Genomic DNA, 27,718 nt, shown 5'->3' with positions numbered 1-27,718 from the left:
CCATTCTCTCAGGTCCCACCACCTTTAAAACAGAAAACAACTACTGAAACATACAAAATACTCTACCTATCAAGTAAAACATACAGTAATCTAGCATTCAAGGAAAGAGGGTAGAATTTCACTCAAACTTACTCAAAGAGCTCTCGATCCAACAGTGCTGGCAAATCATACTCTACAAGCAATTCATAACTGTGCCAAAGAATCGCTGCAACACAGTGCAGATGAGAGGGTGACGGCATGAGAAGGCCATATTCAACAGCTGATGAGCTCGGGCACATATAGTTCATCCTGCCACTTCTCTTCAAAGCAGCCATCTTTGCAGAATCACTGACCCATTTTAGCAAGGCCTGAATTCTTCAAAGAAAATAAAGTCCAGTGATGCTACAACTGATATTTGATAGAAATAAGATCTTTACAAGTAAACTAAGTCCTAGGAAGGACAATATTGACTCAGAATTCTACTTTTAGCTCAAAATCTTTCAAAATATGGCGAAAGCTATAGAATCTACATTTAGGTTTCATTATAGAAAGCATATAAATAGGTATCAATTAATAATACTTGCTTTAACTTTTGTGAGACCTTCCTAAGGGAGAGTATTAAGTGCAACTTGCTACAGCATGTTTTTCATTAAATAAAAAACCAGTATCAACATATACCTGTCTTTAGTTCCAGGATCTTGAGTTGTACCAAGCTGGTAAAGAATATCTATTGTAGAATCAGAGGAAAGTCCATTCAGTCTTCCAAAAAGTAAAGGGCTATTCAAATCTAAGCCAATGGGAGGGACAAAGTTTTTGAATTAGCCAATTTAAAATGAAACATATGCTTAAAGTCATCAATTAAATGTCAGCTGTAATAATGAGAAAACAGTTCAAAAGTAACAAAGCTTTAAGAGAATCCATTTTAGAAAATGTGAATTATAACCATCATGTAATCCAACTATGATTACTGTACATGTATGTAAAAATTTTAAGGGCAAAGCCAATAGTCACCTGTAGGATCACTCCCTGATGCTGCACAATTTCTCAGGAGAATGTCTATAAGCTTTAGGCCAATTCTAGTGGACTGCAATCCAATCTTTACAAGTACAACCTCAATGTTGGGTGAATGCATTCCACAGTATGGTGACATCAATAAGGCAGCACAAGTCTGTAGCAGATTGGCAGTAGGTGCAGCTGCACTGGCCATCATTCCTTCTAGATCACTTATATGAGTAAGACAATGATGTAATAACCGTAACCATCCAATGCTGAAATATAGAATTCAAAAATATATGTATGGTAACATAAGTACCTCAAATTATTGCAAGAATAAAACAGAATGTGTCATTAAAAAGTTCTGGAATGCTGAAAACACAGTACTGAATTACAGACACAGTAAGTTTTCCCTATGGATAATGCACACATCACTCAAGAACTATATATTTGCTTTATGAAAATCAGCAATAAACTTTGTTCTTTAGCATATATAGAGTAACACTAAAGATTCATAAAACTAAAATCCTAAATGTTTGATCAGGTAACAACTTTAATGAAACCAATCTAGCAAATGTATGAATCTAATAATATTCTTAAAAACTGACATTGATAAATCACCATAAAGACTGGTTCACTGTTTCTATAAGTAAGTTTATAAGCACAGTTCAAATATTTCCTGTTGCAAAGTACTTGGGAATCCCTAAAGAAAGATATAATACCAAAACTGAAATCTACAAAAACAAACATACTACACAGCAAGGGTCAACTCACAGTCTAAACACAATAAATTTCATTGTTATACCTGAACAAAATTATCATACCACACCTTATAGAACTAACACAGAAAATGTATCACAGAACAATTAATTTCTTCCCCCTTCTTTGAAACAGTCTCTCTATGTAGCCCATGGCTGTCCTTGAACTCACAGACAACTTTTAAGAAATAAAAAAATAATACCTTGTTTTGGAAACTTGATCTTCAGATGGAAGAAAGGGATTATTAACGGTGGCTGAGGAAGTGGTACCAAAAGCAGTGAGGCCTAATAATTTAATCTGAGACAGGCCTAGCGTGCTGGCATCCCGAGGACGATGCAGTCTGAGGCAGACGGCAGAAGCTACTTCAGCCTTGACAAGCTGTATTTTTATGTAGGTGAGACCACTGGTAACAACAGGAGTCGACAATGGTAGCATATTAACCCCATCTGCACTTACTTCAACAGACACTGAGGATGGGCAGGCTACAAGAAGAGAAAATGGAACATTCACAAACACAAAAGTAAACCAAATGCCACACTGTAATACAAATTGCACTAACTGATCTTCTTTCAAATGTATACACTATAAACTTACTGAAAGCACTATATGTAACACATAATGCCTTATCGCTAATATCATAATTTTGGAGATTTTAAAAATGTGATCTTTTAATTATTTTAATAATTAAATATTTAATAATTAAAATAATCATAAATATTAAAATACTGATCTAAGATTTCAAAACTTATACAACTGATACCATCAAAAGGAAAAACATTCCAATCAAACAAGCAATTACTTATTATTCCTGTTCTACAAAAACTGTCATGAACAATAAGGACTACATTAATATTAAGATTAGCTGTTTAAAATAATTTGAGAAAAACAAAATGGTAATTCCAATTAGTTCAAGACTTCATAGTGTAATTTGCAATACTGTGTTTAAATTTTCAGTTAATTTTAAACCTGAACCACACAGCCTAAAACTTTAACAGTAAACAAGTCTTGTTTCTTAAGTGAGGTAACAAAGGGCAACTCCCACAGGGTCATTACTATTGCTAGCTAGCATAGAACCTATAGAGCAAGCATACCTATCAAAGAAAATGAAAATTGGTTTCATTTTTATTTTCACTAATAAACATATTTAGTGTAATTTTATTAAGTCAGGCTTTCACTAAGGATTACAAAAATTTAAAAAACTCTATAAACTGTAACTTTAAAAACATTTCCAGAAACATTAGGCTACATTTTATAGGAGCAATATAGTACAAGAAATCAAAAATATGGAAATTCCCACCACTGTTTAGTAATAAATCTATTCAATTTTCATTGGAAAACATATATCCAATCTCTGCCCTAATCTAACAGTACCTTATTTGTTAAGCAAGCATAAATATCTGCTTTCCCTACCTACACTGAACTTGTTTTCCTAATTCCCACCCATGAAATCTATCCACATTTACACATTCTCCTTCTAAATAACAGATCTTATTTCAGGCCCACCAACTGAACTAAGTTCACTGTAGGAGGAGGGAAGCTATGAAAGACTACTACAGATTGAAGTCAGAGTCTAATAAGAAAATGCCCCATGAATGAGCTACATCACTAGATCATTTCACTGTTTTTATCTTAAAACTAGTTCCTCCTAAGTTGCTCAATCATTATAATGCCCATGAAATCCTACTGCCTGAGCTTAAGTAGCAAGGGATACAGACCTACTCTAATCTGTCAAGCAATACTTTGCCTTTAAAAATCGTTTTTGACCTGCTAAAGTAAGGTTTCAGTCTATGTTATTCTTTCAACTTTGCTTTATTTTACCCGGTAATGCAGGCTGGCCTCAAGCTCAAAACTCTCCTACACCAAGCACCCCAAGATAAAATTATAGGCACATGACATTATGCCTGACTTTCACTTTATATTAATTGTATGTGATTAGGTAATGCTTTGGATAACATAACTGAATAATAATCTACCTTTCAAATAATATTATTCTTTTAATCACAGAAATAATCTATGAAATATCTCAGACGTTTCATCCCGAGTGACACTGGATAACAATGAAAACAGTAAATGAAAATGAATGTAACAGTCTCAATCAATATAAACTGTAAATATACTGACAGAATCTAAGTGACTTTAAAGTAAAAAAAAAAAAAAATGGTATCAAGTACGATTAATGAATACAGAGTTCTAGCTCTACGTGGAACTGATATTCCAAATATTTTAAGGAATTTACTTTAAAATATTTTGATAAATATATCCAATTAACAACCAAATGAATTATACAATAATACAAAAAAAGTCAGCATTTCACTTAATAAGAAATTACATGGTGATAATTTAAAATATTCCACTCAAAACTGATTAAACATACACAGACACCCTAAGATCAAAAGTGAATATATCTGCGCTTGCTCAATAGTACTTCCTACCTTCACCTGTTACTAAATTATTGTTATTCCATTGATGCCTCATAATACTCACTTGCAAGAGATGCAAGGTGAGGTTGGATATGTATCTCCTTCAGCAACACTGCTGAAGGTAGGTGGATAGTAAGGTCACACCAAGCCTCCTCTGGCAAAAAGATGTAGGACCAAGCAGCAGAACGAGCCCTGCGATGGGGTGGTGTGGCTTGCAAAAGCACTTCAGCTGGTTGGGCAGTAGGACTACTAGATGTGATTGTACCTATAAAAAAATTTTAAATATACAAGCTTGTAAAAAGGTACAATAAGACACTAAGAAATATTAAGATAGTATGAATATTAAACTCTAAAAAAAAAGCAGAAAATAAACATCTAGTGGAATTGCAACACTTTGAGTCACCAAGCATGACTACCTAAGAATCACAAACAATAAAACTAACAAGGTGACAAGTTATTCAGATGACAAATGATTAGTAGTGAACACAGTCTAGTGCAATTTTTTAATTAAGTAGAAAACTCTGTCCACTATACTTTTTATCATGAAAATAATCTTTATTTTTCAAGTGCTCATGTTAGGAAACAGCAATAAGAAAAGCATGAAAAGAAATGTAATATAAAGAAACACATATCTAAATTAATTCTTTAAAACACATTAATAATTAAGTCCTTTCAAGCTGTTTAATATTTAAAGAGAAAACAGATGTAAAAATGTCATAGGTGTATACACTGTACATCTATTTCAACTTAGAAGTGAATCAAAGAAACCCTTTTGCTTGAAAGAAAGAAATAAAAAGGTTAAAATCTTTGTTCCTAAATCGAATGTTCTGGTACTAACAGCCTATAAAAGCAAATGTGTATATTTAGATCTAATATCAACTTGTGTCAACAACTAATTTTGTTTCACATCATCCTAAATTGACTCATAGTTGTAAGAATCAGGGCCAATTTTCTTACCCAGGGGGGCAAAGTTATGGATCCCTTCTGCATTGTCAGGCTCAGAGGCAAGTATTCTTGTTTTCAAAGTGCTGTCAACAGCTTTATTTGGACCAGAATCAAGAAATTTCATAATAGTTGATACCATACTTCTTGCAGTGTTCACAATAGCTCTTGTACTAGTAACCATATTGTTGCAAATAAGCTGAACTCCACCTAAAGTCACAAAGAATACTAAATAAACACAATCCTAGGAAGAAGACTGGACATCAATAATAAATGATCAGAGACTACAAAAATGAATAATACTACCAAGATCATGCTAAAATGATAGCATATGGGATTTTTATCTTACCCATATCATGGAATGCTTTCAAGGCATCACTAGTATCCAACACTCTCAAAATAAACCACAACAACGGTTCAGATAACTGGCAAGTAGCAAGAGAACCCTAAAAAGTAAATAAATACAATGTGATTTTAGAAGCCCCTGTGAATTTGGACAATTATAATTTCTTAATATGATCAAAATACAATGTATGAAATTACTAATGAATTAATTTAAACATTAAGTATTTACCCTAACCGTCTTTAACTAAGAAGACACAAAGATAAATGCTGAAGAGTTATCTATCTTAAGTAGTTCTCAGAAACATCTCAGAAAATGTCTTGATTATCAACTATGCAACCTCTGCAAAAGTAGTAGAATTAGTAGTGGTACTTCCGGGATTATAAATATTTTCTTTTACTATCCCTGTAGATTCTGTTTTGTTTGTTTTTTGAGACAGGAATTCTCTGTATCTTTGGAGCCTGTACTGGAGCTCGCTCTGTAGACCAGGTTGGTCTCGAACTCACAGAGATCCATCTGCCTGTCTCTGCCTCCCAAGAACTGGGATTAAAGGTGTGCACTACCACTTGGCATGAACCATCACCACCCAGCTTCCTATAGTCATCTTTTAAAAATACCATGCAAAGAAATTTTAGTCTTCAATTTCTATTATAACTATAATAAAATTTACTTTGCTTATGAAATGCTGTGTTATTTTCTAATATATTTTGGAGCTATTCTTTGATTGTCTTACACGTAATTCTCTCTCTACATACACTACTATCAAAAAGTTCCAATTACTGCAGTTTCTGCTTGATTAAACATACTTGTCTGCCCATGTATCCACAGGCCATGTAGGTCAAGATTGGCTGCAACATCATGTGGACTGTAGAGGCTTTCTTACTAAGTGTTGTCAATATGGTAAATAATCCATCTCCAACTGATATGGCATCTAACCCACCATGAAAGTTTTCATGTTTCGTGAGATGTAAGCCACTTGCACCTAGTTTAATAAAAGATTACACATTTTTAAACTACACACATAAAAGCCAATAAAAATTAAAAGTTTTAAAAGCCAGTTTTTAAAAAAAAAACACTAAAGAATGGATACATAAGTCTTTCCATCATGAATAGAGAAAGAGACACAACAGAGAGATAGAGACAGAGAGAGAGACAGACAGACAGACACGTCTATAAAGACTACCTATAGCAGTATCCAATAAAGTATGACTTCCTGGGGGCATCATCATCATCTCCTACTATAGGTTACTATAAAAAGATGTTCTGTATGACTAAAAGAACATCACTCTAAATGCTAGCACTGAGACAAAAGGAAAATACAGGGTCTGGCTTAAGAGCACTGTTTTCTCCACCAAAGCACCCAGGCTTTTGTTGTTTTGTTTTTTTCAAGACATTGTTTCTCTATGTAGCCATGGCTGTCCCAGAATTTACTCTGTAGATCTGGATGGCCGCAAACATACAAAGATCTGCCTGTCTTTGCCTACTGAGTGATGAAATTAAAGATGTGTGCTTCCCTCCCACCCCCCTCGCTGACCCAGTTTTGATTCACAGCACCAAAATGGTAACTTGCTCACAACTGTCTATAATTGCAGTCCCAGGGGATCTGATGCCCTCTTCTAGACACTGAGGGCACTGAATACATGTGATACAGACATATATATATATCCAGGTAAAACACTATACACATGAATTCAAATGGAAGAAATACTAGCAGCAGAAAATATATCAGAAATTAATTCAGTCACTTTTTGTTAAAGTATTTAAGATTTTTTAAAAAGTAATCCAATATATTAGTTTCCAAATGGTAGAAAAGATAAACAATGTCACGCAAAAGTATAATGAAATTATGTATCATAAAAGCAAGCAGGAACAGGTACATCTTACTGGTATTTAATACACTGAAATCATTACAGGAATTTATATATAAAGTATGGTACTTAAGACTGATATTTTAATCTTGCTTCTTTATTTTCTTTTTTCCTCCCCCATTTGGAGACAAAGTGCTGACCTATAACTCTTATGTATATATCATGCTGACCTCAAACTCAAAGAGAGTCCTCTTACTTTTCCTCCTGGAAATAAAATCATATTCAACCATGCCTAGTTAGTACAGATTTCTTAATTTACTTTGTTAAGTGTTTCTCAGAATTTTTTTAACTAACACATATAGTCTTTTGATAGTACAGGAACTTAATTTACTTTGTTAAGTGTTTCTCAGAATTTTTTTAACTAACACATATAGTCTTTTGATAGTACAGTTCCTATAAAGCCGCTCCATCAAAGTATTCACTAACAACATAAGTTGTTGCGAAAATCCTACAAAAGGAGTAAGAACAGGTATAGTACCAAGAAAACGTTAAGATTAATATTCCAAATACATACCAATTATCATTGCCATGGCACTGCTATTACACAGGCCTAGAGCAGACAAAATCTGGCTCATAATCTGTTGGTTGGCTAAGACTAAGTCAGCAACATAGGCAGGAGATCCTGGAATACTGGTATTGCTTCCATTGACATCTTTGCCTCCTGAGACTTTTTCTTCATCTGAAACACTATCTGTTGTATTGGTGGTCACGGACACTCTTGCGCTGTATTCCCTATTGCTTGAAAGAGGCAGCTGTACTAAAATGTTAACAAGCTTTAACAAATCAAACATGAGTTGATCTCTTGTCATTTCACCACAAACAGCTTTTGCATCACCTGGACGAATGAGGTTTGCAAAGAGTCCCCCAAAACAAGCTCGAGCACCTACAGAGCTATCAGATCCACTTCTAGACATCACTTTGTCTGAGCAAGTGATATAGTGATGCACCAAGAAGGTGACAGACTCTATCACAGCAGAAATAGTACTAACTGAGACAACTTCAAAGTTCTGCTCCAGAGTAAATTCTAACAGCTTCACTTGAGCATCAAGAGGTCCTTGGCCTGTCTGGAAGGCCCCCCTGCAGAGACAGAAACAGAGACTGGATTAAGAATTATATCACTTTAGGTAATTTTGACATAATTAACTGACATCTCTTCATTTACCAGTTCTACCATTCCCAAGTTTTCTGCTCATCTCCACTTTACTATAGAGAGTAAAAAATAGCTTCCCTTCTAAATTGAAAACAAAGATAAAAAATAATATAATACCAAATTATCTTAAAGTAACAGACTAAAGATTTTTTTCGTAACAAGCAGACTTCTATACTTTGTATATTATGAGGACACTGGCTAACAAGAGGTCTCTTCGACCTCCACATAAATGACCATAAGTGTTTCTCAGGCTCAGTGGTATTAGGGATTGCCTTCAATGTACAAGGGAGGCCCTAGATTGAATAATGATGACAATTCACTGTCATGTGACAACTTACAAGATTCAATAAATTTCAAGAATTAACAAAACCATGGCCATAATTCTTTTGACACGTTATATAATTTTGTTTACTTATTATTTCTTTGTAAGATTAAACTGTTATTTCCTTCTTTATGTTATCTTTTTGGCATATTATTATTACATATTAAAAAGAAATCACCCTTATTTCTCTATATATTAAAAAAGAATTTAAGTAATTTCAAATAACTTTCAGATAAAAATTTAACCGTTGAGCCATCTCTCTAGCCACTTCTCAGCTAAAAATTTAAAGTAAGCTACGAGACCATTAAAATACAGGTTGAGCTCTGAGGTACCATATTACTACCTACAACAGAAATTGGAAGACTTGAAAAAAGCCTACAACAAAATGAAATAAAAATGACAAAGAAACACCAAATAAGTGCTTTCTCAACCAAACTATCCTGTGGTCTATTTCTCCCCAACGCTCCCCCCCCCAAAAAAAAACCCTAACTAAAGGGGGGAGGGTGTATTTGACAGATTCCACATCTAATCTTACATCAGGACATGTATGCTGTCATTTACCTTTCTGTAGACAGTATATGAATTAGCTTAAGCAAAAGTTCACTAAATATCTGAGGACACGTTGAAGACAGATGCACTTGTAATCGGGTGAGAAATTCCTGCATGGCTTGTGTAGCTGTTGGACCAACCTGAAGAGAAATGCATATCCACTGAAAACTAATGAGCAACAGATACCAACAACATTCTGAAAGGATCAGGTGTAAAGCTAGAATGCTTCTTATGGGGAAGAACATAGTATTAACAGTGACAAGAGAAAGCAAATTCATATTGTAGGTCTTCATATATTTACAATAAGTTAAAAGTGGATATTCTATTATTTCTTTGTGGCTATATAACTACTAACAAAGATTCACTTCAGTGACCAAGCAAAAAAAAAAAAAAAAATTTAACACTTCCCAAGCTATGAGAACATTTTGCCCTGATTTTTATGAACAACCTTATAAAAAACTGTGATCCCTAAAATAAATAATTAGAAGCTAGAGAGATGACTCAGTGATTAAAAGCACTAGTTGTTCTTCCAGAGAACCCAGGTCAACTCCTAGAACACACATGGTGTTCTATGTAACTCTAGTCTTCTTCTAATCTCCAGGCATGCATCTGGTGCACAGGCATAATACATGCAGATAAACCATTTATGCACATAAATAAAACTTTTTAAAAAAACACTAGAACTTGAACTCAGATTAAATGACACAACAATGGTCATGTTTAAAATGCCTAGTAAAGCAAGAGCTTTTTAAACAACACAGAAAAAAAAAATTTAAAAAAAAAAATATACCCTAAAGCTAAAATTATCTATGCAAAATTCCAAAATCCTCTTTCCCAAACTTTGTTCTCATCAGTACAAGAAACGATACTAACCAGCACACAATGAACAGCCCATGTTTTGAGTCAAGGATGCCTTTGCAGAATTTCTACACAATGGTCTTTTTTATTATTATAATTTGCTTTGATAGAAAAATAATACAATCCTAGAGGAATATATGAAAAGTAAAACACAATAAAACCCACCAAGTTATTTTAGAAATATATAAGTGTAATTTAGAAAACTTAATTTTTTAAAATAACTTTTACTGTTTGTAAGTTAAACAATGATGTAACAAGTCAAACAAGACTACTTAAATGAAAGCCACACATTACAACATATTTATATTAAGGAAATCTATTGTGAGCTACATGAAGCTCATTCTTGAGCACTATTTTTGGGTTGTATTTTTTTGTTTAGGGTATATAATTAATATCATAAAATTACTAAAATTGTCAATTTTAATAGCACTATTAAATGAGAAACTGCAGAAAAACTTTAATTCCCCCCAAATTTAATGCTGTTTATTAAATTATTCAAAAACTAATAATAATAGCTGGGCATAGTAATACATGCCCTTTAATCCTAGAAGGAAGAGGCAGGTGGATCTCTTTGTGATCGAAGTCAGCCTGCTCTACATAGTAAGTTCTATAACAGCCAGGGATATATAGTGAGACCCTGTCTCAAAAGACAAGAACACAAACATGGCAAACACAATAAATCTGCATAGACAAAAGTTTTCTATCAGATTTTCAAGGCTTTTAAAGAATTACACTTTACAAATATGTTTACAAAAGGGTTTGGGCACATCACTAGTTAAAGACTGTATTACCTGAGGGCTGTGCTGATTTGTCCCATGTGGACTGGTCCCAGAAAGAAATTTCACTAATACATGAATAAGGTTTGGATCTGAAACTAACAAATGAGCTGTTGTCTCCTGATTTCCAATAGAATTGCTGGAACCAGCTATTAAAAAAAAAGTAAGGAGAGCAATAAGCCCTAGCAATAATGAAATGCAGTATTTACTAGTAATTTTCCATTACAAAGAACAATCCTACATTCCTTATTAAAGCAGAGTTCAATCACATGGGCCTATGGTGCATGCCAGCATTCTCAATTACTGTGGATGCTAAAGCAGGGGGGAGAGACCACAAGTTTAGGACCGCCAGAGCTACAGACAGAGTTCAAAGCCACATAGAGCAACTAAGGAAGACTCTGTCTCATACTAAAAATTACAAGAGATGTGGAAACAGTCAGTCCTAAAGTAGAGTGTCTACTTCATAGGCAAGAAGCCCTGAAGTTCAATACTCAGAAGACAGATGTGGGCGTTTCTCTCTTCTCATCTACCTCATGTATACTATCACCGTTCTTTAGTTTGTAAAAACACATCAAGTACATATTCTTTAATGCACAGACAAGGGGAAAGGACCTAAATCTCAAGCATTCTATTTTAAAGTAACAACCTTCCACTTCCAAAAACAATACACACTTATTGGAAAATTTTAACTCAATTTTCTCTAAGATAAACTAAGGCAAAAGCTATTCTACTTTTTGTTATACACAGATTATATACTGTGAACTATAGATAGGGAAAACAACTTTGCACTAATTTAATCAAAAGTATCACAGAGTCGTATGGGAGATAAAATACAAACCCCAGAAAGCAGAATAACACTTTACAACACTGTAAAAGGTTTTCCATTAATCTATGTTTAAATAAACATGAATTCCATCCAAATAGTGTCATAAAGAAAAATGGAATGACATACATCAATAAGTTAATACTATAAATATTTTAAGTTACAAGCCAGAGACATAAATAAACTTTTGAACTTACAATTAAGCTGCATATTTGTCATGAGTGTTAGGCTATGAAGCACAAGGCACCATGTCCGGAGTAAAGTATTTGGATACCAGGCTAGCACTGTGAGAAAGCTAGTTATTGATGCTACATAAAAGAGAAAGGGAAAATTTATTTAGTCAGGATGACAAAATGTTTATTAATGATTAAAAACAAAATCAAGGCAAATTATTTCTTCACAATTACCTAGTATCTTTAAAAAAAAAAAAAAACAATCAAACAAAAATATCCCCCACTAAATATAAATAAAACTGCAAGAGTCAGGGGGCTGGAGAGATGGCTCAGTGGATAAGAGTCCTTACTGCTCTGCATAAGATTCCCACAAGATCACAAATGCATGGAACTACAATCCCAAGAGAGCTGATTAACTCTTCTGCCATCTGTGAATTCCAACACACCCATGTTGCACATGCATACACTCAGAAACACACATACACATAAAGTTAAATAAATATTTTAGAAAGTGAATAACAAGTTAAGTTTAAAGCTCAGCACACTGCACAAAATGAAATGTTATCATTGTAAGTTTGCTGCACTTTTCATACAATGTAATTTGTCCATAAGTTATATAGTCTTTAGAATAAAAATCTTATAAAAGGGTACACTGAAAAATCTGAGATACAGTAGACCAATAAAAAAAAAAAATCAATAAAATTTCAGAAGAACAAACTCAAACTAATTATGTAACTTGGGGGGGGGGAAACAAAGAATGAAGCAAGAGTAGTGGTAGTGGTGAGTTCAAGACCAGCCTGATCTACAGAGCAAGTTTTAAGACAGCAAGGACTACACAGAGAAACCCTGTCACACACACAAAAAAGACAACTACAGAAAGAAAGAAGTGGAGGGAAGAGGGAGGGAGAGGAAGAGGGAAGGAGGAAAGGAGGGAGGGAAGAGATAGAGAGATAGAGAGAGAGAGAGAGAGAGAGAGAGAGAGAGAGAGAGAGAAGAGCAGTTGGAGAATTCTAAGAAGTTATTCAAAGTGTACAATGCCCATCAAATATAGCAGTATTGCAGGACCAGGGCCCAAACAGCTTTTTAAAAATTACTGCAGAGACACTTGCTGACAGCTGGAGTTCTAAAGACCTGGAGGAAGAAAGGGAGGGGAAAAAAATGGAGGATGATGGGGTAGGAGTAAAGGGGAAGGAAGAGAAGGAAGACTAACCAGCTCAGCTTTTATTTTATGTTTTAAGATTTACTTATTTTTCTGTGTATGAGTGTATGCCTGGACATATGTTGCGTACCACCTGTCTTCTTGGTGTCAAAAAAGGTGTGGTGGATCTCCCAGAACTGGAGTTATAGATGGCTATAAGCCACCATATGGGTAAAGAAGCAAAACCTAGGTCCTCTACAAAAATAAACTCTCTGAACTGCTGAACTGTCTCTCCAGTCCTGCAAGCCAGCCTTTAGAAAGCAGTATCTGGCCATCTATGAAAATAGTTGACTGCTCTAGCACAAAAATCTCATAAAATCATGCAAATCACAAGCTTCAAATCTTCATGTTTACTTTCAGAGGACCCAGGATACTAGAAAGGGAAGAAGGGCAAATACCTATGCAAACATCAGCAAGTACACAAAAGGCACAACTCTGAAGAAACAATGTATACCTGTCATTACAACTGTGGAGTGGGTTGTATGCTAAATACAAGAGACAAAGAGTAAATGCCCCAGCAAGAGAAATTTTAGTTAAATGCAAAAAAAAAAAAAAGTAATGCACAAAGGAATTAAGTGTCAGGATACTGTACATATCCAGGTGAACAAATAATCAGGAATTAACCCAAACATGAGCTTCCTCTGCCACAAAGGGAGAAAACCCTTAATAAAAAGGGAAAAAAATAAATAAATAAATAACTCCAAAAACAGAAGCAGAAACACAGAAGAAATATAGCCCCTAAAAACAAAGAAGCAAAACCTTACAGCATGGAAAAGAATACACCACAAAAAATCAATGAAAATGGGCTGGAGAGATAGCTCAGCATGGAAATGCATTTGCTGTACAAATATGAGGACCCAAGTTAAAATTCCCAGAATCCACATAAAAAGCTGAAGGCACATCACCTACAACCCTAGTATTAAGCCGAGATCGGAGAATTGCTATGGTTTACTGACTGCCAACCTATATCTAGGTTCAATATGAGCACAATGATAGAGTAGAAATCCTGATGCACTCCTTGGCACACACATGACAGACAGACACTCACACACAAACGTCTATGGATGGAGATGTGGAGGAGAATGGGAGGGGGAAAAGGTCGGAGGAGGTAAAACAAAGGTTTTTCAGGTTTTTTGAGACAGGTTCTATGCAACCCTGGCTATGCTGGAACCCACTACATAGATCCAGGTTGGCCTAAAACCCATGCCAGAACACCTGACTAAAAACATTAGCCAGGTTTAAATACTGAATCTCAAAAAGAATAAACAAATTATTTATTTGTTTAAAAATTTTAGATGGTGGTCTACTATGTAGTTCTAGGTAGTCTGTAACTTGCTATGCAGGCCAGGCTGGCCTCAACCTCACAGAAATCTACCTGCCACTGCTCTCAAATGCTGGGGGAGTAAAGGCATAAGCCAGCACGCCCAGCCATAAAACACTTCTTTCACCAAAACAATACAACCCTAACAATAAAGATAATGTATATTTTCAACAAATTATGACCATTAAAAAACTTGCTATTTAGATTATAATAGTTTTCTAGCTACAAAACCTTACCTTGATTTAATGAGATAACAGGTATTCGATTAGCATTATATAAAAAAATATCTGCTCCATTCTCCTTGTTCCCTGATGAACTAGAATTAAGGCTCAATGTGAGCCACAACTGCAGTAGTGACTCCAACTTTAAGAAAAAGAAAGAAAGTTAAGAGAGGGGAATGTATTTATATTACAAAGTGCCATTCAAACAAAGACTTTATGGTTATAAACTTGTCATGAGTATATAATTTCTCATTACCTTCTAGCTATTTTAATCTGGTTCACAAATCTTAAAATTCTTGAATTGTAATTCAACTGAATTAAAATATTTCCCTCAATGAAAACTGGGCAAGTTAATTCTTTTCATTACAGGTTTATAAATATACAACATAAAGAAAAGCACCAATGCATAAATTCATGAAAATAAAAAATGGCTGATAACTAACAAGGAGCATTATTAATTATTCCCAAGATTTTTCTTGATTAAATTTAAAAAAAAAAAAAATCAGTTCCTTTATGAATTTGAGTCAAGTTTCATCCATTAACAAAAAAGTAATATGTCTAAATTCACTGCTTTCCCCCCCAAATCCTACCTGAACATGATGAACTTGAAGCATGGAAAAAAGTTTATTGAAACAAACATTTAACATTGGGACAGACGATAACTGTATTATAAGCTGGCTGTTCTGGTTTGTTGCTTGTAAACTCCCTAGAAGTGAATCATCTGTTCCAGTTGGAGATTGTGAAACTGAAAAATCAAACACAAGTACCATTTTATAAACAAGTTGTAGAACACATGTGAACTGAGCAACAGTCAAGAACAGGCTAAAAACATTATATAAGTTAAACTCTGTATACTGGTTCTATAATAGTAACTAGGAAACTATTTATGAATTACTAGATATTTAAGAAGACAAGGAAAAGAGAAGTTCCCAAATTCACAACACTAATCTCTCTAACACTTTTCTTAAGTTAACGAAAGAAAAACATTGACTATTTATTAAGAAGGCGATTTTAGAATATTCCAGAATATAAAGTGCATCAGTTATTTTGCCTACTGTACTGTTAAATTTAGGATATAGCATTTTAAAAAAGTGTTTTGCCATTGACCTAGACCCACAACCCTGTATTATTTCTTAACCTTGACCATACTTTACAATTAACTTAATAGGTTTTGAAAGTTTGCTACTCAGATCACATGGGGAGAAGGAAATACAAGAACATTGTGGAAATTTTTATCATCCATTAAAAATATTATAACACTAAAAAAGACACACCTAGGTGTAGGACAACAGTCAAGGGCAGAAGGTTAACAGAAGTAGGTATTATTTCAATAAGGCTTCCAATAAATTTTAAATAAGCAATATTAAATAACGAAATGGGATATTGGAGGGACTAGACACTGTCTTGTATCATGAGGGACTGAAGCCAAAGAGGAAAAAAAAAGAGGTTCTCATATTAGATTGGAGATAATACACAGTTTTTGTTGTTGGTTTTTTGTTTTGGTTTGGTTGTTTAGTTGATTTTTTTTTTTTTTTTTTTTTTTTTCTGAGACAGGTTTTCTCTGTGTAGCTTTGTAGACCAAGCTGGCCACAAATTCACAGAGATCCACCTGCTTCTGCCTCCTGAGTACTGGGTTAAAGGTGTGTGCAAGCACCACCCAACTAAGACACAGTATTTTTAAGTACTAATAGTAGGATTTTCTCCTTTCATTCCTTCATCTACCGTGAGAAAGAAATGAAAGCAGATTATAAACTTCCTATTTACATAAGGAAGATCTAAAATCCCAAATTCAAGAACCAAAATACATTTGAGTTATCTTCACCCATGATGTGAGCATCCACGACACTCCAACTATCCATAGTTCTTTACTAATTCAAACTAGGAGAAAGTGAAGTGGTGTGTATATCTAAAGGGGAAATTATTTTACTATTATCTCCTCCTCCTCAGTGCTACTCCTTAATGCTTGTCTTTGATAAGCAGAGTATTCCTCAAAATGCACTTCCCTGGTAGGAGTAAATCTAGCAGTGTAAAATCCACATTAGTAATGGTCAACTCTGGCAGACAACCTGTTTCTGTTCAGACCATTAAGAGAAAAAAAAAAAAATTGCTTTCCTTTAGCTATAACTAAAATGTCCCTCAATTCTGGGGTTCAGTTAGGAGACTTTAGCTGCTATTTTACTAATCTAGCCCAGTATTTCAGAAAAGACATGTTTTATTCCCTAGAATTTCCTCAACCTCACAAAAGCACAAAAACTGGAACATGCTTTATGTTTTTGGACTGAATTTACATGGAGCTATATTTGGCATGCACCCCAAATGTCCACTTGTGACTACATTGTTACAGAGGCTGTATTGTATGCTATATACTGTAAGCTCTCTCAAATTTACCACAGACATAGAACTTTAAACTTGATTTTGATGGAGAATACATGACACTCAGGAACAATCGGACTTACAGGTAGGAGATGTATTTGTTAATGCTTGTAAAATAGAATCTGCTTCCAAAGTAGACATCATTTTCAACATAAGTTCTGCCTGCTGTTCAAGGCCAACTTCTAGACGAGCATCTAAAGCTACAAAAGGAAAGAAGAGATACCCGATCTGTGACTACTAAGGTACTTCCTACTACAGAAAAATATGGCAACGCTGATCCCAGAAAGGGCTGATGAGGCTTTTACTTCACAAAAAGAAATCCTAGCATGTGGTATCAGAACTAAACTAGGGGCAATATCTGAGTACATAGATTAAAGATGGAAAAATGAACAGCACAAGACAGATGGAATAAATGGCACAATGACAACAGAAGGAAATACGTTAAAGAATGGTTTTCTCCTCTGACAAAAAGAAAACCAAAACAAACGCAACAGAGATATATCAGACATATAAATGATAGCTTCTAACACTTGACAGATAAATGTGTAGAAACATAGACACATATCCACATACTGATAGTCACTAATACAGTAATAACTTCCATCCAAATCTTGGTTTCTTCAGACAAATTTTTAAAATACACTACCAATTATACAAGGACTAACTCCCAAATTCAAGCAAAACCAGTAAATGATGCACTAGAGGCATCTTAATTTGCCTCTATAGAACACTATAGAACACTATAGAGCCAGAAGCCACATAAAGGCATTATATTAGTCATATCTAAGGCAAGTTATATATCCAATTAAATAAAAGTAACTCTGGGAGTAGAAAATTTAATAACTATACATGGAAATGATCAAAAGTATAAATATTATTTCTATGGCTTACAATAAAAACAAATGATATTAAAAAATAACAGGCACCTAATTAATATAGAAATTAATATAGAAAATCAAGGATTATGTTAGAATTTAATGAAAACATATGTAAGAAAATAGTAATAGCCTCTGGTGTGCTGAGCATGCATATGTGCACATAAATACATGTTTACACAAGTACATAATATACACATACAAATTATGTAAAAAAAATAGACATTAAATTCATTTCTATAGATAAACATTCTATGTTGTTAAAACATACTTTTTGATCTGGGCTGACAATACACCCTTTTAAGAGCAAAAACCATATAACACACACCCCAATACCAGACATCAGAAGCCCTCTTTTGAGCTGTCACTCAAGGCTGACCAAAATCCTCCCAAAACATACAGGCTGTCCCTACTGCCCTTGCTGGCCCACAAATATGGAAGGTCGAGACCCTATTGCTGAAGATATCATGCAACCAGAATGGCACTACAATCCTAAGAGTATAGTAGTAGCAAGTATACCTTAGCGGTAACCAGCAAATTCCATAACTGAGCTTAAGACCTGTTCTAAAAGAGAGAAACCATGCCTGGTACTGGAAACCTAGTCAACTAAGTGCCAAAGAAATTATGGATTTTATAGAACAATCTACAACCATCACTTTTCTAAATTAGCATAATCCCTGAGAACAATCTAAACAGTCCTTATGCCCACAGATAAGTGGAATCTTCACCACTATCAAGGGACCTTCTCTTTCCAACAGATGGAGACCATTGCAGAAAACCACAATCAATCAAAATGCAGAGCTATGAAGCCCAATCACAATGGTTATAGCAAGAAAACACACTTATGCCTAAGGTTCAAGAAACACTGTAGAAGAGTAGACTGTTAAGAGATAAAAGATTAGGAGACTTGCTGTGAAACTGTCTCCTAGTAGTGTCAGACACCATAACCATGAAGTTTCTATGGATATACAAGCAACCTGAAAACATGCATACACATAACATTCTACAGACTGAGCACGTTATATTTGTGTATTTAGGAATGCATATATACATAACACTGAATAGAAAAAGAGGCACTGATTTGAAAGCAAGCAAGGAGAGGTATCTGGAAGTGTTTGCAAAAAGAAATGGAAGGGGAAAATGTTATTATAATATAATCTCAAAGAAAATTACAAGAAAGTAAAATAATGTAGTCTCATTTCACAAATCAAACAATGATCAAATGGCTTAGGATTAGTCTTACTTTGAAAGAGAAACCAGGGTGGACCATTAATAAATGAAAGCTCTTTAAACATGCTGACAGAGCTGGCAGTGGTGTCACATGCTTTTAAACCCAGAACCCAGCAGGCAGATCTCTGTGAGTTAGAGGCCAGTCTGGTCTATAGAACAAGTCCCAGGACAGCCAAATCTTCACAGAGAAACCCTGTCTTAAAAAACCAAAAGGTAAAGAAAACAAAATAAAACATGCTGACAAACACATCTATGAATGGTAAAGATGGCACACCAGTGACAGCCAATCAGCTACTGTGTACTCAAATTGTAAATTCTCAAAAGAAAAGAGAAATTTTCACATTTTGTTGCATAAATCTTAAAATATTCCTATGCACACTTACCCTGAGATACTGAAACACTGACAGTTTGGGATCCATTCTTCTCTGTATTTGATGGTGGCTTTGCTACAGGCATCCCCAGGCCTCCAATGTAAGGGTTATAATTATAGGTACCATAATCAGCTCCCCAATAGTCATACCAGGTACTGCTTATAGGCTTTTAAAAACAGAAAAGTTAATATTTTACAGAATTACACAGTTTGTAGTATTTGAACCAAAGTAAGCCTACAAAAAAAACATTCTCCTCCTTTTAAATGCCCCAAAGTTGTTGAAACTTAATTAACGTAAATATGCTTCACTAATATCCCATTCATTTTTCAGACAAAACAAAAAAACATAACTTAGGGGATCAGAACCTGAAAGGTAACCAGCATCATTACTAAAATAATATTACAGCTGCATCTCCAATTGAGGGAGAATAACACAGAAATAATGACAGCAAGAATCTTGTCTTGGCTAAGAGTCCAAGTGGCTGCCAGGAATGCTGGTAATCTATCAATAGCATCTGCTAGCTTCCAGAGATTCATATTAGTATAGTTGTTCATAGATATTATCAGTTTAAAAAGAAAAAAAGATGTACTAAGCATGGGGTGTCAGAAATCAAAATGCCCTTGTCATTTACTTTTTAATTTTTAAAAAATGTATTTATTATATTTAATTGTATTTTTAAATGTATTATAAAAATATATTTATTATGTGTACTGGTGCATATGTCTGTGTACTACATGTGTGCCTGGAGCCTACTAGGCCAGAAGGGGTGTTGGGTTCCCAAGAACTAGGGTTATAGCTGATTGTGAACCATCATGTGAGTACTGGAAATCAAGCCCAGGTCCTACGTAAGAGCAGCCAGCGCTCTCAACTGCCAAATCAATTTTCCAGTCCCACTGTCACTGCTAAGTATCACAGTATTTACTGCCCCTTAATGTACTTTGTAGATGTTGAGTAATGGGCTACATTTGGGAACAGTGTGCATGGTTTCTTCTTTACTCTTTCTGTTAGATTAGCTAAGTGTTTGGCAGCTTATTAACTGTTTCATCACTTCATAAATTTTTCATCTGGCTGTCCTGGGACTTCGTAGACCAGGCTGGTGTTGGAAGTCAGAGAGATCTGCCTCTGCCTCCAAAGTGCTAATACTAAAGGTGTGCTTATACATTTTTATTTTAATATCTTTCATTAATTTTTGCCATCTATGTTTAGGATTAACTATTAAAAGCTTTGAGATAGTATTAAGTAGTTTCTGCTATAAACTTTCTTCTTAGAACTGCCATGGCTATACCTCTGAGATCTGGAGAGAATACATTTTCATTATCATTTGTCTCTATGAAATTTTTATTTTCTCTATGATTTCCTGGATGGTACACTGTTTATTCAAAAATGTGTTTAAGCTCGATGTATTTTTGCAGTTTCTATAGTTTGTCTTACTATTGTTATTTAGTTTTACAGTATTATGGTCTGATAAAAAAACAAGGAATTGTATCAGGTTTTGTTGTATTGTTTGTTTAAACTTCACTTGGATCCTATGCTGTGTTCATCTGATAGAAAATTCTGTGTGCTGTTAAAAATAAAATAAAACTGCACTGTCTTGTAGTTCAAACCAATCACTCTATATTGCTTCCCTGGTGGTAGGTCTTAAATTGTGCATGTTTCACCTTTCCTTCTCCTAGAGCATACTTGATATTTGCTAACATTATATATAGTTTTATATCAACCCTAAATCTTCTTAGACTCAAAAGGGGAATTGTGAGATATTCACATCCCCTGCCACCTGTGGTGTTGGCCAAACCAACAGGTGTGGTCACAGGTGGGGATGTACAAGTTAAAAGGATTGAACTGGGGCTGGGATGTCCCTTTTTTGGGTAACAGAGAGCATCTGGTGGCAGGGTCTGCATGCTTGGAGTGGGAGCCTACGACCATCAGTCCTCTCCTGTGTAAGTTATTTTCTCCTAATAAAATACACTTCATCTTAATGATCAAGCATCCTGATTTCCAAGCACAATCCTGCCTATCTATTGAATGTACTATTCTGCATACAGATCTGTTAAGTCCTGTTCATATGCAGTCAGTCCATCAGCTCTGAAGTTTCTTTACTTGTTTTTAGTTTGGAAAACCTATCTAAGATAGCTTTTCTATTTCATGTAATTACTAGACAAAACACGTAAGAAGAAATTATTCTAATACAAAATACCTTAAAAACTTTTGCTGCAAGAGGATCCTTTTCTAAATCAATATCTAAAGGATCAATGTCAACTTCCATAAGATCTTGAAGTAGTTCAAGGTCAATTTCCTTATCTTTTTCCAAAGAAGAGAGAGGAGGTGTACCTTCAAATAAGTAAAAAGATTTCACTGGTAGAGTATATGAAATTTAAACCAAATACTTACTTATGTTGTAGAACTAAATATTTTACTTGCATAGAGCATACACACACACACACACACACACACAACTCACGTTTCTAAATATTTATATTTAAGTATCAATCAGCATGCAAATGTATTCTCTACAACACTGTAAAAACATCAATGCAATACCTGATTTCCTATTATATTGCTCTTCTTAAAGTGGCATAAATTTTACTATTCAAAATGATCACTGCCTTATCTAAAATGGATTAGTATTTTCTAATACATTTACTACATAATCCTTTTTATGGTATCACAACTATTTTTACAGGTAATAACCCTGAGCACACCGGCTAAAGCAAAAAAAAAGATTAAGTTGTATGACTAGTTACTTATGTACAATATATTAGAAATTACCTTGATCTCAGATGTTTCCAATTTTAAATTTCTATACCTTGTAATTACTTTTCCATCCTTCCTTTTCACTAAATATATCTTTATAGAATGCCAGCAATCATGAACCTTTACTAGCTTCTACAAAAAGATCAATATATAACTTCTTTATCCTTACTAGATTAAGAAAGGGTTAGAAGTGGGGGTATATAGTTAATTAAGCAAATACAAGACCAGTTAACAGGGTGTACTAATGGCAAAGGTCCTACTCTATTGGTAGGTAAACAACACAACTCTTAGCAGCAACCATGAATTGTATGCAAAGAAATCGTTCAAAATGAAGAAGGAACCAACTAAATGGACTGCATTATATGAGGGAACCTAGGACTAAAGAACAAGTAGTTGAAAATGATAGCAGGATGTTAAACAAAAGTGTGCAAATGTGTGTGCTCAATACTAAACAAAATTTAGTTTCAAAAAGGATTATGCAGTTCACAAAGGATCATAAATACAAATTAACAAATACAGATTTTAAAACAGGAGAAATATATATAATATCCCAATACTTAGATATTAAAGAACAAGAGCTTTCAACTTTGTCTTCATCACTTTGTATTTTTATAACGTTTTCTACTTTGCATTTTCTTCAACATGTAAGTGATGGTTAATCACAACTGTCAACTTGAGATCTAAAATCAGCTGGAAGTCAAGCCTCTAGGCTTAACTGTGGGAGATTTTGTTGATTGTATTAACTGCAATGTGAAGGCTCACTCACTCCTGGTGGCACCATTAACTGTATAAAAAGGTTAAAGTGAGCATTCATCATCTTTGCTTCCATATTACAGATGTGATGGCTTAACAAGCTCATCACTATCATTTCCCAGTGATGAAATAAAACCTCAAATTGAAGGCCAAAAGAAATCCTTCCATTATTTTAGACATTTTATGGATTTAAGTGTTTTATCTACATGCATGCATGCATGCACACCACATGCATGCCTGGTATCTACATAAGTAAGAAAAGGGTGTCAGATCCCTGGAATTGGTGGTTCTAAGCCACTGTGTGGGTGATAGGAACCAAAAAACTATTCCTAACTGCTGAGCCAACTCTCCATCCCACATACTTACTTCTTAAATTGCTTTAATTTGGGTATTGTTTCTCCACAGCAACAGAAAATAAACTAATATACTATATGAAAAGTATTTACAATGTAATAAAAATGGAAGTAATACATAAATTATACTAAACAAAATGCTTAGAATATTATAAAAAAAAATAGCACTGTGGCACACTCCTTTAATCCCAGTACTCTGAAGGCAGAGGTAGGTCTGTGTTTAAGGCCAGCCTGGGCTATAGAGTTAATTATAGAATAGCCATGGCCATACAAAGAAACCCTGTCAGAAACACCCCCCCCAAAAAAAAAAAAAACCTCAATTTTGTATGTCATTAACATTCCTCAAATGGAAATCTATTTTCATTTAAAAGACATAAGAGCTATTCTGAACATAATTTTGAAATTTCACCTGCTATATCATGTGTTAAAGGTTCATCTATGGTTTCCAGCAACTGAACAGAAGATTGCTGAAGGGAGTCATCAGAGTCACCAGCTGTGGCACCCACATCATCACTCACTGTGCCTTCTTCCATTGCTTCTGCAGCAACTGGAGCCATCAATTCTCCTGTATTGGAGGAAACAGTCCTAACCACTTTAATAATTTATATGTTTTATTACCCTTTTGTAACAGATGAAGAGACCAAAAGAATGTTTTCTTAAGGTCACAAAGGAACTAGTAAGTAGCATATCATTGGTAGTAATAATGAAATAGGTGCTTCCCTGCTGATGAATTCTAGCAACATATTAAAACTCCTGCTCTGTCAACATTAATACAAGAGTAATTTAAATGGTTACCATTGCAACATTTATACATTCAGGAAACCACTTACAATTTCCTTTAGATATTACCTGAGCAATGATAAGCTAATTCTGAACCACAATAAGAAAAAATGAATCCTGACAAACCTGCTAAAATATCCTGTAGCATACAAGTTAGGGAATACTGAGCCCAAGCACCACCCCAAGAGATGTCTCCTCTATTGAAGTCAGTTCCAACCAGAAGCAATAGCAGTCTTTCCAGCTGTGGTTCATTCACAATCTCACACAGATGAATGGTTGGCCTTGTTGCATTTGCAATTCGTGCAAGAACCTGAAACACATAGAATCATATGCTTAAATACAGGTTAAATTAAAAGAAAATAGTAATAACAATAGAAACAATGACATGGCAGTTTTCAAAGTAGAGGATTTTATCAAGTTATTTAAAATGAAAATACAAAATATAACTGGTTTTAAATCTGGATGAATACTGACAAACAATAAATGAATGCATTGCAGGAAAAGAATCATGGCATTCAATTAGTAATATAATTTGTTTATTCCCCATATAAAATAGCAGAAAATTAGAGATGGGTAAATTATCTACATTTCAAATCCTCAAGTCTTGATTTTTTTTTTTTTTTTTGTTTGTTCCAACGTTTCTGTGGGAAGCTTTCATTGTCCTAGAATTAGCTCTATAGTCAGGCTGGCCTAGAGCTCAGAGATCTGTCTCACTCTGCCTCCCAAGTGCTAGAATGAAAGACATGCAACACCACTGTCCAGCTAAGTTCTCAAATTTTTTAACCAAATAAAAAACTACATCTGATTTTCTCAGGAATTGTGTGAAAAGTATATCTTAAGAAGTTCTCAAGGATCAATAAGATAAGGAAAATAAACAGGAAGGGAGTTGGAAGGAAGGAAGGAAGGAAGGAAGGAAGGAAGGAAGGAAGGAAGGAAGGAAGCTAGTCTTTTTCTTACTATCAACCAAAAAGTGTTTCACAGAATACTTACCTTACAAACAAATAATAAGAGGTCTGCATGGCATGTGAAATCCATGGAAAGGAGAAACAGAACAAGCTTTTGCACTACTGAGATACAACGCTCATGGGCCAGAGTAAATGGCAGAGGTTCTATCTCAGGGCTTTCTTTTGTTGTTGTAACTTCAGTGTCTAAATTAGAACGAGACCATTCTGCTGTCCGGCGCAAACGAATCAAATCCTTGAAGTGCTGCATACAGAAATTTATATGATTTAGAGCAATGTTCATTGAATGGAAACCTCTCAATAAAAACCTGTGTGAGAAGGAAATATCCAACAGAACATTTCTAATTCACAAAACTTTGATATACATGATAAGCTTCCAAGAAAAAATCGTGGAGGGTGTCTGGTCTAAACTACTGTCTCGTGATCCACCCAAAACCCTAAATAACCTTGAACCTCTAATCTTTCTGCATTTACCTCCCAGATGTTGGGACAATAGGCCTGAACCATCACACCTGGCTAAAAGTTAAGATTATTAAAGCTATCTATATTGACTGGCACAAATCATCTCCTATTTATCATAAATTATATGCAACAAAATTGCATAAAAACCATTAAATAGATTAAATCCAGTATTGAAAACAAATATTTATAAACATACAATGAATAATTTATACAAAATGAATAGAAATAGTCACCTCGAAATACTGATTCAAATTATTTCAAAATCTTGAAAAGGTTAAAAGTTGAAAACCAGTGTTAGTTACTATGTAAATATGTATTGATGAAAACAATTTTAATGGGTATTTGTTCTCTCTATTTTGAGACAATAGTATTGCTTCTAGTCCAAGCTAGACTTAAACTTGTGATCCATCTGCTTCAACCTAGTAAATATTGAGAATATATATATATATATATATATATATATATATTCTGAAGTGGAAAATACAGTTTTTGAAACGTATGTACCACTTGATACAAATGAGTTTTAATTACAAATCTAAATCTTCTAATAATATAACTTAAGGAAAAACAAATGTCAACAAGTATTTTCCATATTACTGGTCCTTAAAAGGATAAGGAGGTGGTATTTATAGACCTTCTTACTATCCCATGAAAATAGACAGAACCTTTCCAAAGCCATAGAGAAAACCTCCCCACCCCACCCACCCCCAAAAAAGTAAAGAAAATAGAATAGGGATAGAGATGGCTCAGAGGTAAACATAAATAGATTCATAGACAGTCAGTCTTTAAAGAGAAAAAAAAAAAAATAGAACCATCCATATCAAATGAAGAACCAATAAGACTGCACATTAATTACTCTATCTAATACTCTAACTTACTCTCAATCCACTCTGAAAGTCTGTACTGGGTAGTCAAATCTACATTACATTTTCTACAATAAAGCTGAGTATTCTAACATTGAGTACTGACAAGAACGTGTAATCTTTATAATAATATAACAATATATAACAGCAATCATTATTACAGAAGTGATTACACTTTGATGTGAAGCTCTTTTACCTTGGATGTCGCCTGTTTTAGTTTTGCTTGCTCGACTAGCAATTTATACGATGAACCTTTGTTACTCTGTATTTTTTCTTTTTCCATCTGCTCCACCAAAGCCTTCTGTTTTGCCTTTAGTAGGTTAAGTTGCTTAAAATACAAATCAACAACTTAATCTTAAAAATATCAATATTAAGAACAAAATGTTGTACGTTATACTTCTTGCAGATAAAAGTGACATTGTAAAAAAAATGTTTACAAGTGGATTTTGGAGAAAATGTAGCTTGTTTGGTTTTTTTGTTTTGTTTTGTTTTAAACCTCACAGATTCATATATGGCGTGTCATGCAACAGAACTATATTCTCATACATAACCACCTATGAAAACAAAATGTATATGTACAAGGGACCACAAAAGGAGAAAGGAATGAGAATATGTGTGTTTGTGCTGTCTCTAAAAAACTACAGTAAAATGGTTAAATGTGTTTCAAAATACAGAATGCAATTGTAGTTAGCAATACACTCTCTTCTGGCCTCCTCACTAACCAGACACGCACATTCAAGCAAAATACTCAGACACATAAAAAGCAAAAATAAGCAAAATCCACAAAGCAAAGTACTGATATAATTGACATAGAATATGACTCTGAGGAAAAGAGACTAGATATAAAGGAAACACAATGCAAACCTGCCTGCCAATATTTTATTGAATCATTACACACAATATACTGCACATAAGGGGGAAAAAAAAACATACCTATGAAAACACAGAACAAATTAGTAATTTGTTCACTATGGGGACGCCAGTGCATGGGTATGCTATGCCAACTCAGTAACCATAGATGGTGTAGTAACATCAGAAAAATATGTTCATTTATCCAAGCAAAAGACTATAAATACGTACTTAGAAAATAAAATAAAAAAAGGACACATAGAAATCTGGATGGGGAAAAAAGTGCAGGTTGTCCCACAAACTGAAATTCAACACTAATGTTCGAGAAATTAAAATCTAAAAGTCAGCGGAGCAGCTGTCAAATAACTTCATCCAAAGGTCAACTGGAAACCATTAGGAAT

At 34.3% G+C, this 27,718-nt stretch overlaps 1 protein-coding gene across 4 annotated transcripts in view; it reads right to left on the bottom strand.

The window, feature by feature from the left end:
• The window catches only part of Birc6 (baculoviral IAP repeat containing 6), a 165,297-nt gene that overhangs the window by 58,718 nt on the left and 78,861 nt on the right, over nucleotides 1-27,718 (bottom strand). For all 4 annotated transcript variants that reach the window (XM_051181863.1, XM_051181864.1, XM_051181865.1 and 1 more), the window contains exons 33-53: nucleotides 26,665-26,796; nucleotides 25,172-25,387; nucleotides 24,308-24,491; nucleotides 23,811-23,966; nucleotides 21,739-21,872; nucleotides 19,557-19,710; nucleotides 17,152-17,268; nucleotides 15,286-15,440; nucleotides 14,711-14,837; nucleotides 11,980-12,090; nucleotides 10,975-11,108; nucleotides 9,338-9,465; nucleotides 7,819-8,381; nucleotides 6,243-6,418; nucleotides 5,443-5,539; nucleotides 5,109-5,303; nucleotides 4,216-4,416; nucleotides 1,934-2,213; nucleotides 991-1,247; nucleotides 658-766; nucleotides 133-354 (exon numbers count right to left, since the gene is read on the bottom strand). In XM_051181863.1, the coding sequence (XP_051037820.1) occupies nucleotides 133-354; nucleotides 658-766; nucleotides 991-1,247; nucleotides 1,934-2,213; nucleotides 4,216-4,416; nucleotides 5,109-5,303; nucleotides 5,443-5,539; nucleotides 6,243-6,418; nucleotides 7,819-8,381; nucleotides 9,338-9,465; nucleotides 10,975-11,108; nucleotides 11,980-12,090; nucleotides 14,711-14,837; nucleotides 15,286-15,440; nucleotides 17,152-17,268; nucleotides 19,557-19,710; nucleotides 21,739-21,872; nucleotides 23,811-23,966; nucleotides 24,308-24,491; nucleotides 25,172-25,387; nucleotides 26,665-26,796 (3,848 nt within the window). The remainder of the gene's footprint in view (nucleotides 1-132; nucleotides 355-657; nucleotides 767-990; nucleotides 1,248-1,933; nucleotides 2,214-4,215; nucleotides 4,417-5,108; nucleotides 5,304-5,442; nucleotides 5,540-6,242; nucleotides 6,419-7,818; nucleotides 8,382-9,337; nucleotides 9,466-10,974; nucleotides 11,109-11,979; nucleotides 12,091-14,710; nucleotides 14,838-15,285; nucleotides 15,441-17,151; nucleotides 17,269-19,556; nucleotides 19,711-21,738; nucleotides 21,873-23,810; nucleotides 23,967-24,307; nucleotides 24,492-25,171; nucleotides 25,388-26,664; nucleotides 26,797-27,718) is intronic.

This window comes from Phodopus roborovskii, unplaced genomic scaffold (assembly GCF_943737965.1).
Source record: "Phodopus roborovskii unplaced genomic scaffold, PHOROB, whole genome shotgun sequence".
Classification (NCBI taxonomy): domain Eukaryota; kingdom Metazoa; phylum Chordata; class Mammalia; order Rodentia; family Cricetidae; genus Phodopus; species Phodopus roborovskii.
This window is presented reverse-complemented; position numbering and strand designations above follow the sequence as displayed.